We start from the raw sequence: 10813 nt of genomic DNA, 5'->3' as shown, positions 1-10813 counted from the left end.
ATGTTTTATAGGTTTCTTTTTCTGGTTTACCCGCTGATTATTACGTGCTGTAAAATTTCAATTATCCCAACTAGGCAGGGGAATAAAAAAGGGAAATAAAAAGTAGGTGATGGAAAAGTATATGTTAACAAATGCCATAGAAAAACAGTCCACGCAACACCAAGATTGTTGCACGTGTAACATTTCAGTGTTATTAATACCCTTTCTCTTCTTATAAAAAGATTAGTAGTATGAATAAAAAGCACAAAATGGCAACTAAACCATCTCCCTCATTCTTACTATGTTCTTACAAGCAGCAGGCATTTTAAAACACCGTGGACAAATGCACAGCAAATTTTATCTTCGTTTTCACCATGCAAACTCATAAACCTAGATGGAACAGCACAATCCAAATTAAATGCTGGATTTGGCCCAGCTGGGAACAGGAATGACTTGAAAGATAAAAGAATATATCTGCAGATTTCTCCCCATAACATGTAAGTTGAACAACCTAATTCTTGTGTGCAGGGCAGACATACAGGGCTAAAATGGCTGCTGATATAAATAGAAAAGTTCCCAAATAATTTCAGCTTTCTCCATTTACATCCCAGCATTTGGCACCCAAGCGCTGTTACTTATGCCCTGAATAGTTGCAAGCACAAAATTCTGTACCTAAAAAAAAAAAAAAAAAAAAAAAAAAAAAATCACAGAAAGGGTTGGGAATTGTTTTTAGTGTGTCAGACCTGTAAAGCTGAGATGGTGAAACTTAGTAAGCTGTCCCTGCTAAAACCAAAAAAGAAGGTACGTAAAGACGTGGCAATATGAAAGGCCCCAACTCTACAGTGACTTGTCCAAGCACGTTATACAGTTCTTTTAACTGTTTACCACTTCACGTACAGTGATTTTCAATGCATGTTAAACTGCTAGCCTTAGCCAATTTCTGTAGTGTCCAAACTTGCTTACCAGTGGTTTTTAAGGCCAGTAATTTCTCATCAAAGTGATTCCAGTTGATTTGGCCTGACCCCATCCCAATGAAAGTATTTTCTCTTTTCACTGCTACTGTCAGGAATACATCTCTGTGGGATGTCCCTAAGTGTCCGCAGCCTGCACACCCAGTTTTTGAAGGTTGAGGAAGCTTGGCAGATGTTTTCAACCTCTCCAGAGCAGAGCAATCCTCTCCTTGCTTTCAAGAAGTTGACTTCTTTGCAGCAGCTTGCATATTCGTTTTGACTTGCTTCTTTGCCGAGTAGTTATCTGGAGAACAACAGGTAAACAGAATTAGGGCTCTGACACTGATAACAGCTGCTTTTCAAGAAATCTCTCAAATCTCGTTTTCGTGTTGAATAAGTCATTTAGACTTCTCTATGGCTCACAAATGAACAAAACTAATACCTTTAGCATGTTCCACATAAAGCTATGTAATACCAAGCAAAACAAAGGAAATGTGCTGGCTTTTATCCAGTTGAGATCAAAAGACTTTGGACCCCCTCATGCAAACTGAGCAATGTGATATTTCACTCCAACTTTCAGATCCACTGCTGCAGTGCTTTCCGGACAGAAATATGGGGTTTTTCTCATCCTTAAAAGTAACAAAAAATACTCTGTAAAATAACATCAGAATAACTATATATATGGGGCACTTCATTTCTGCTTATTAGATCAAACTGCAGATTCAAGGAGGACTGCATAAAACCTTGCACTACCACTGAATTATAACTAATTCTTTGCTCAGAGAGTAAGCACTGTGGCTGATGGGGAGAACATCCATTACATTTTCATATGTACGTGTGGTTGAATTTTTGTTTCAGGTGCAAACGTAAATCAACCTTAACTACAGAACTGTGACTACAACACAGGAGTTTCCCTAGGAGTTCCTTTCCTGCCTCCCACCCTCACACAAAAATATACATACTTTTTTCAGGTCATAGGGCAGAATTAGCTGAAATGGAAGCTAGGTGATTATTTATCTTTAGAGTTCATGGGATTTACCTGGCATAAATTGTTTGTATTCATAGCAATGAATTTGCTCCAATTCAGTTGAGGATGCGGGCTCCATGATATTTAAACCTGAGCTTTCTATACAGTCAAAATTGGCAACAACTATCAAGTTCTTGCAGCATAAAGTCTTGCATTAAATTCAATGCAGAACATTATTGGCGGGATGACTGGAATTCTGTAGGCTTTCACAGCCAAGTTTGTGCAATGAGATTCCTGCAGCCAGCTTCCTTAAGGATACGTCTGCATGGCACAGTGCAATGGAACGCAGCAGTACCTGAGCTAGCCCTAAGTTAAACTTCTGGAGCAGGACGTGATCCCAAGGAGAGTGTATCCTCCCGGGCAGCAGCATGCACTGCTAACTCAGTAGAAAAGCAAATCCTGCTATTACTATAACCCGCTGTAGTCTCTCAGTGGAGCAGCACAGGAAAGGAATAGCAGTAAGACAAAAAAGCTTCCATTACCAAATGTAATCCTTAGTACTTATTTCTTCCATTTAGAATACTTCTATATAGCTATCCTCCATTTTATTTGGAGAAAAGAAATGCATTAGGAATTATGCTTAGTGGATGAAATTCAGAAAAGACTTAAATAGTCGGTATTCCCATTTCTGCCTATGAAGAATTTCAGCAAGAGCCCAACTGCTCAGATGCCCACATAATGGAGCGTAGTTTCAAAACTGACAGAGGCGCTTAAAAGCCAGGGGGATGCAGATTCCCCAGAGCCATATTCAGATGGTCTAGCCTCCACCTAAGATGCTGAACAGAGTCCATGGAAATTGGCTGGTTTGCCTAAGGGACCCTAAAGAGCACTTGCACTGGCATAAATAAGGTAGTGAGGAGGATGCTGCCTGCAGCCTGTCAGTAGGAAAGCCTGGCCACAGGGACCCAGGAGGGAAAGGTTTCTGTTGTTTAAATATACCTACCTAAATACCTGCTTTCCTTTCCTGCCCATTTTCTCCCCAGCCATCTTGCATGAACTATCTGCTTCAGAAGTAAGACCAGCTGGCAAAAACACAGGAGTTTTACCAATTTTCTCTCTTTAACCTTTAGCAAAGGAGGCAAGGATTTATGAATGGCTCCCAGGAGAGCCAAGGTCTAAGTGTATCAGACTCAGGCAAGCCAAAAGGTTTGGAAGAGAAGAGGAGTGAAGAGCTGTCATGGTTCACCAACCTTGAAAAAAAAAGAAAAGGAAAAAGTAAAAAAGGCTTATAGCCTGTATCTAAGCTGCTTTTTTTATTTGAGGTTCTCCTAGAAAACAGAGCAGAACCACACTGGGTTCACAACGAAAAAGAGAGAATGGAGATGGAGTGCGTGTATATAAAAGGGTTGGGAGACAGAAGTAAAAATCTGCTTTTGTACTGGTTCGCTCTCTGCGTGTCTGAGGAGTCAAATGCAGCAGGAAAACCTCTGCTCCTTCCCCTCTGGAGGCGCCAATGTCCACAAAACCCCATGGCTGGTTTTTAATATATGGATATTTATCTAGTGGGCCACAGCTGTCTTTGAAAGTCTAAATTAAACGCATATTGTTGGATCTTAATGTAAAGCATTACAGTGTTCTTGTTAACCAAAGCAGAACGCAGATAACTGGGTTCAAATCCAACCTCAGATCCTAATTCTAAACTAACCTTCCATTACGGGATGGCAGAAGATGAGCAAAGGGGTGGAAGTGTGGGGTCAGACGGTATCAGTAGGTATGACTTTCCCTGGCTCAGTTTTGCCTGGATTACTTCAGTCATGCCCAGAGGGACAAGGTTGCTGCAGCTAGAGGGAAACTTCTAATGCATCCTTCAGCTGGCAATAAGAAGGATGTGTGTGTGAGTGCCTGTGAGAGAAGGACTGAGAGAGGGACTGATCTCCAAGCCTCACCAAAAGAGAAGACTGCAAATGATTTTCCTGGCCCATCTTGCACACCCAGATTCCTTAGGGAAAAGGGTACTGTTGTTAGACTGAAGTGTTTTCTCTTATGAAAACACATGTGGGAAAGTGTTAAACTGTGCAGTGTGGTATTTTGGTTTCCACATCCCCTGATGAAATGTTTCTTGCCTGGGGAAAACAAAACGGAAGAAAAATATCCCCTGGAAATATCTGCATAATTTACTCCCACACACCTAGTGAGAGATTTACAATTGAACAGCAGTTCCCTCAAACCATCACAACATTGTGCTCTGAATTACACTTCTGTACTCCTACCTGTAAATTATACTGTTAATTAGTTAATGGCTGTAAAGTGCTTTGGAGAAGAAAAGAGCACTCATTAAATATCATTGTTCTGTACTCCAGTGTGCAATGTTCCACTCTTCATTAATCTCCAACCTCTTCCTGAACCTCTCGCTAGCAATTAAGTTTCAAACCCTCAAATAGCAAATTAGTCTATTGTCTGACTTAACTGAGATCAACATCACTGTTCAGAAAGTGTTTCCTGAAACATTAGCTTCAATTATCTTCTAGGCAATTTCAAGCTGATGTCTCACATCAAATTCCCAAAAGAAAATCCTTGGTCTATGTCCTGAAAACCTCAGTCTCGGATAAACCAAAACCCCAATATGGACAAGGGAAATTTAATAAACAGGATTAGATTTTTCGAACAAGCTCAAATCCCGTTGAGAAGAGGAAGTGAGGGGCCAGATGTTCAGAAGAGCTTAGCATGCAGGATGCTGAGGACTTTCAAAAACCTAAAGCTCTTTTATGGATGCTGAAACCCACTCCTGGCAGCAAATCCTGGTGAGAGGCATTTGAAAACCTAGCCCCTTCTGCCACCTGGCCAAGTTTAAGATTGATTTGCCCTGAAAATTCCTGGATGCCTTCACTGAGTATAATATCCAAGCTGAAGTTAGCAGGAGACCTGGCTGCTTTCTCTGGTTTCTGGTCTTCCTCCTAAGACTTAGCTGGCTGAACAGTGTTCCTTATTGCATTCGGGAAAGGGTGCCCACAGCCAAACCCACAAGCAAGCAAAAAACCCAAAACTCCCATCTGATGGGCAATCCTGTTTTCCTGCTGGGCTCCTGCTTGAGAAATCACCTCACTGCCTTTCTTAGACTGCTTTTTTAAACATCTAGCCCTCCTAACCATCCCAACTATCCTCCCACAAGAAGTGGTCATTATCTTACTGCTCTGACTGTGACAAGTCCTAAACAGACCTCCAGGGCCTGGAGGGGTTTTGTGGCACAGCACCTTTGAAAAACACAAGCCCCACACCCATCAGTTTAGAGTGTGCCTTCCTTCTCCTTCAGATGCTTCTTTGAAGGGTTGTACTTTCTTAAAGTAACACTGGTTTATGGGCCTGTCAAAGAATTTCTAAGCAGCTGCTGGGACCAGATTTGATCATCTGAGCCACACCAGGGTCTCACACACCTGTCAAAGATGTCTGTCTTCTTTTCTTCCCTTCCGAGATCCTCTTGCCCCTTGTTTTCTTGGGAGTTTTGGGTTTCTCAGTCAGTGCCACCTGGGCAAAGTGGTGACTCTTGTCCTCCCTGCCCAGGGGCCAGTTCAAGTGTTGCAGTGGTCTCCGAGCATCTCCCACCACGCAGCTGTGGTAGAAGGTGGGCACCTCGTGGCCTTTCGAGCTCTTCCCACTCCAGGAGCCCCTCCGCCGGTGTGTCCTGGAGGAAATCGAAGTTCCACTTCTGCTGGGCCCCCTCGACGCTGTTGCGCAGCATATGCTGGAAGTCCTGCCGCAGCTGCTCGTGGTCTACGGGGCCAAAGAGGTTCCTCCGGGCGTGGGTTGTCTTCCCCGGCCTCCACTCCATCTTTTCTCCCTGGTGCCGCTCTCCGGTGACTGTATACAGCAGCGACTCCCTGCCAAGGACAGAAAGACCATCAGCCACCCTTTGCACGCTCAGTTTAGTGGGCACTGCATACTCCTTAAGGGGAGTGTGGCAGTTAACCTAGATACTTTCGATCCTGCTACAGGAAATCTTGGCTTATTTTGAAAGAAATTTATCCCAACCTCCAGTCCAGAATGAGAATTCCCATCTATAGGATGTGTCTATAGAAGGATGGGGAAGAGTGAAAAGCCCTCACCTCTTTTGTGCACCCTTATTTCAGTGTACACTGAGCGAGGGCTTGCCCTAAGGGGACAGACGCACGAGGAAGTGGACAACATCCCTTGAGGTAGTACGGCAAAAGACAGAAAGCACAGAAGTGGTACTTGGCGAAAACGGCCACGTGTATCACCTTAAACAAGGGAAAGGGCCTGAGAAGGAGAATTTTCAAGACCACAAAGGGTGATGGCAATCAGTAAAGTACAGAAAACATGTTAAATTTTACAGTGAAGGCGGTATCTCTTTCCTGACTACTCTTACCATTTGTTTTGCAGTGTCAGCCAAGTTGGAAGCTAAAGATGATCAGAGCAATTTCCTGTTTCTTGCCTGACATTTTCATTCCCTTTCCATGAAGCAATTGCCTGAGAAATGGTCCCAGTCACAGACAAAAACACTGTCTTTCCTACAATGGCATATCCCAATCAAGCATCAGTAGGTGGACTTCCCATTTGGTAGGCTGGCATGGGCACAGAAGAGATGGGGTTTGCACCCTCCTCTGGCAGGTAAGGTGGGGACATGGCAAGACTGAGAAGAGAAATTGGGCATTTTGCAGATTTCATAGGCGAGGCGGGCATAAATATACCAAACACATTCACCAACTAATTCCCGCACCAGGTCTTTAACTTCTGGAGGAGCTTGAAAAGAGATCTTAAACAGTCATTCAATTCTTTCTCTGGATCCACAAAACTCAGCCCCTCTCACAAGCTGCAATGCGTAGCAGCGGACAGGCTAAAAAGAAACCTCAGAGAAACATTAGCAAACAGCCAAATTTTGGATTTGTTGCGCTACTGAATTCTGAAGGGCATAAAGAGTTTGGGGACAGAGCTGAGAAAGGTCAACTGGTGATTAGTCTACAGATAATGCAGATAGTCAGAGCAGCAGAGCTCCTGCAGAACCTCAAGCTTCGGGCATGGTCTCCAACATCCCAAAGGGTGCTTCAGCTGCAGCAGATGCAAATCCAGATGCGACTGGTATAACCACCCCGCCATATTATCTTTGCAGGGTTGTATCTAATTCACCTGAACTCTGAGCATCCCCTCACAATCACACCCCAAGTGCCTACTCTGAGAATGTCACTTGTTGGCTCCGGTATCAAGAGCTTGTCAGCAACAGGGTGGCGTTGGCACTTAGATGGTTCTGTACAGTGTCTGCCGCAGAAAACTCAGATACTGAGGGATGCAACTACCTCCTCCTAGGTGGAAGCTGAACGTCAGTTCTGCAGCTGATAACACACCTGAGCAGCAGTGGTCCAAAGAGGTGGACTGGCTCCTGCATCCATTTATAAATCTTATTCCCTGCCCTTAGCACCTCTGAATCAGCGTCCTGCAAATGCATGGCCCACAGCCACAGCAAATTAAACCAGAGTGCCAGGTCTGGGTTGCCCTTCTAGAGCATGGATTGATTTCCAAATGTTGGGTGTGGTTCTCTGGAGGCTGATGTCTCCCATGGAGCTCCAGGACGGGAGAAAGAGTAGCCCTGTTCGGTCTGGGACACCATCTGGGGCTGATCATCAGGTCTGATGGGACTACAGTGCCTCCTGCGCCCCAGCCAGGTCCCATCGGTGGTACTGCACTGTGCTGCGTGGTTACACCAGCTCGTTCGGTGTGAGCCTTCAGCACTCAGCTGCCAACGGAAGCAAAGCTGGCAGTTGCCCACCAGATGCTCCTCGCTCCCCGCGGCACCTAGGAAAGGTGGAAAAGCACTTTTCCTGAGGAAAAGCAGCAGAGAGCACAACGACAAGGATAATCCTCTAGGTGGCATCCAGAATCCCCAAAACTTTTCCCGGGTTGCGCGCAGCCTTGCCCTTAGCCGTCGGGATACTTGGCGGTGTCAGCTGTCACTATAGCTAATAACAATCACACCTCTGCTGCTTCTTCATCTGGTGCCAAGCCCTTGGCAGCTTAAAATGAGTTCATTCAAAGGCAATTGGGTCTTAGGAAAAGGCAAAAGGTCTAAGGAAAGGTCACACAGTGCTTTGCAGGAATATGCCTCTTTCTTAGAAACTTTCCGCATACATACTAGGAACTGACTGTTTGATGTCAGTGAACCAGGGTTAGGAAGAAAGAAGGTATTTATCAAACAACTATGGCCTTTCCTAATAGCACATTTTAATATCACATAGGAATGAAGTAGAAAAGACTCTGCCTTGCTCTGTCATTGATTATGCCTATTCCAGCACAGCCTGCAAATCCAGTGCCGTGTCTTCAAGACTGTCTAATTCCAGGTGTTTCAAAGGAAGATAAAAAGCCTGCAGAGAGGATAATTATAGAATAACCTTTCCTTATGGAAAGTTTTCTCCTAATGTGCTTAGTTATGTCATGAATCACAAATGCTTCTAACTGTTCTAAACTTACATCATGTGTATATACTGCCTGTTGTCATTTCCATTATTCACGGTCACATCCAAGGTGAAATCCTGGCCCTACAGAAGTCAGTGCAAGTTTACCGCAGCAGAACCAGGATGCGGCTCCTTGCTTTTTTCAGGACGCTTTCCAGGTCTTGGCTCCAAAGCTGCACCGTCACTATTCCCACAGCTTAGTCGGAGTCACGTGGGTGTATTAGAACACCTGTAAAATGAGACCGAAATGTTTCTGAAATGCAAAAACATTATTGGTAGGGTCATTTCTCTCTTATTCCATGATTTCTGCACCACCTAAGAACAAGCCGTGAACCCCATTCTGTCAAGCTCGTACCTATACACGCATCCTTACTGAGCCAAGATGCAGGACAAATGCTGAAGGCTGGAGCTCTGCACTAGCAGTGGCCACTTCTGTTTTCTCTCCAGTTCAGCGCTAGCTTGAATGAGTTGAAAAGAAACAAAAGCTTCCTAGGCAGTTCAGTGCTTGCTTCTTGCATGAAACTTTCAGAGGATCAGAGAAATGTTACCTCACATTTCTGAATTTCCTATGTATGCACGAGTTAAAAAAACAGTGGAAAACAAGCAAGGGAATTAATGCTGTGGATATTTTATTTTCATTCTTTCAGTGAAGGTCTGTTTCCTAAATAATTTTGATACTGAAAGTTGCTATCTACAAATCTTATTTTCAGACACACCGCTTGCCTGTGGCAAGTGCTCAGGTACCTTTAACTCATTATTTTTTAAAACTATAGCTGAAAAAGAGGTCTCCCTGTCCCTTCAGGATGCAGAGCAAGCCACAGCCCTTATCCCTGCCTTAAACCCCTTCACCTCTTTTCTGCCTCCCCTGGTGCTCGCTGCCCTGGCAGCACAGCCGAGTGCCACCATCTGTCCCCGCACACATGCCCCTTCCTGCGGAGGTGAAAGGGATGGCGGGGTGCGTGCAAGAACGGGATTTATTTGTCATAACCTTCAACAATAGATATTGAGTGCCCGGGCGGCGTTCATCGCGGTGCCACCCCCGGCGGGGATCGGTCCCGGGCGAGCTCGCCCCGCGCACGGCGGAGGGGGACCGGGGGGACCGGGGAGTAATCCCCAGCAGCGGCGGCCCCCCCCGGGGACGGGGCTGGCAAGGCCCCCGCCACGCCGGTGTTGGCACTGCCGGGCGAACCCCCCCGCGATGCGCCGCCGGGAGGCTACGGGGACGGGCGGCGGCGGGGACGGTGCTCTGCTCCTCGAGGATGCCCTCGGGCCCCCGTGCAACCGCGCCCCGCCTCTTGCTTACACCCACGGCGGGCGTGAGCGTGCAACGGGGGGTGCGCACTCAACACCAAGCGGCACCGGCAACCTCGCCCCCGGGGCTGTCCCGCACCGCCCCCGCCGCCCCTCCGCTCCCCCCCTGCCCCCCGCTCCCTGCCGGCCCCGGGGGCTGGCGGCGGCGGCGGGGCTCCCGGCCGGAGCTCACTTACATGCGGGGCGTCCCGAGTGCCGCCTCCCTGCCGGCGGCGGGGGGCGAGGGGAGGCGGCCGAGGCCGGGGCCGTGTGGTGCCGCCGGGCTCATGGCGCGGCACCGCCCCCGCCTCACGTGCCGCCGGGGCGGGGCGGGGCGGGCGCCCGTCCAGGCGGCGGCGCACGTGGCGCCGCAACGTGATGCCGCCGCCGCCGCCGCCGCCGCCGCCGCCCCGCGGTCCCCGACGGCGCGGGCGGCTGTGCCCGCGGGGGGGGGGGCTAGTCCCGCCTGCGCGGCGCGGAGCGGAGCTTTCGAGGCCTTCGCCTTTGGGGGTGGGCGCAGAGAGCGGAGCTCGGGCCCCGGAGCCCTTCCCCGGGACAGCTGTGCCGGGGTCCCGGGGCTGGCACGGGGTTGTTCCCCGTGCAGAGCAGCAGCCTCGCGGGTTAAGGCGGCGGGCACGCGCCGGCGGGCAGTCCTCAGCACGGAGGGAGCGGTGGGCTCACGCCTGGCGGAGGAGGGACGGTCGGCCGGGGGTGTAGCGGCAGACAGGTGTCCGAAGGAGAGCCCCCAGGGAGGTGTCTGTGGCAAGGCAGCAGCACGCTTCGCTTGGCGGGGCTTTGACGCTGAGCAGCTTGACGGCATCCCCTCCGCCGCAGGTGGGAAGGTGCTGAGAGTATTTTCCTGGATTTCGGTGGCAGCTGGGCCGGGGGCTGTTGAGCGTCTGGGCAGGGTGAGGTGCTACAGGGGTGCCTGAGCCCCTCCAGGTGTGGGTGTCTAAGCCAAGCTTGGGTGCCTGTAGACGTTGATGATGACTCTTGTGGTGAGTGCATGGGGAGAGTTCGTGTTCTACGTCAGTGGAGGTATGAAGAAGGTACTGCTATGATCCTTGACAGTTGTGGCCAGATTTGGTCACATACATTTATATATCATCGTAATCGACACTTATTTTCCTGAGTTTTAGTAGTCTTTAGCATTTCTACAGAAGTAAAGT

The 10813-nt window shown here is 48.2% G+C and overlaps 1 protein-coding gene across 1 annotated transcript; it reads right to left on the bottom strand.

Moving 5' to 3' along the window:
• Positions 1-692: 692 nt before the first annotated feature.
• LOC127028134 (cyclin-dependent kinase inhibitor 1-like) lies at positions 693-9898 on the bottom strand. Its single transcript, XM_050913925.1, is given in 5 exon segments — positions 693-1233; positions 5328-5535; positions 5537-5771; positions 8371-8583; positions 9842-9898. Coding segments are annotated over 4 exon segments (516 nt in total). The 5' UTR covers positions 8376-8583; positions 9842-9898; the 3' UTR covers positions 693-1165.
• Positions 9899-10813: the final 915 nt, after the last annotated feature.

Source organism: Gymnogyps californianus, chromosome 1 (assembly GCF_018139145.2).
Source record: "Gymnogyps californianus isolate 813 chromosome 1, ASM1813914v2, whole genome shotgun sequence".
Taxonomy (NCBI): domain Eukaryota; kingdom Metazoa; phylum Chordata; class Aves; order Accipitriformes; family Cathartidae; genus Gymnogyps; species Gymnogyps californianus.
The sequence above is the reverse complement of the archived record's forward strand: the minus strand, read 5'-3'. Positions and strand labels throughout refer to the sequence as shown.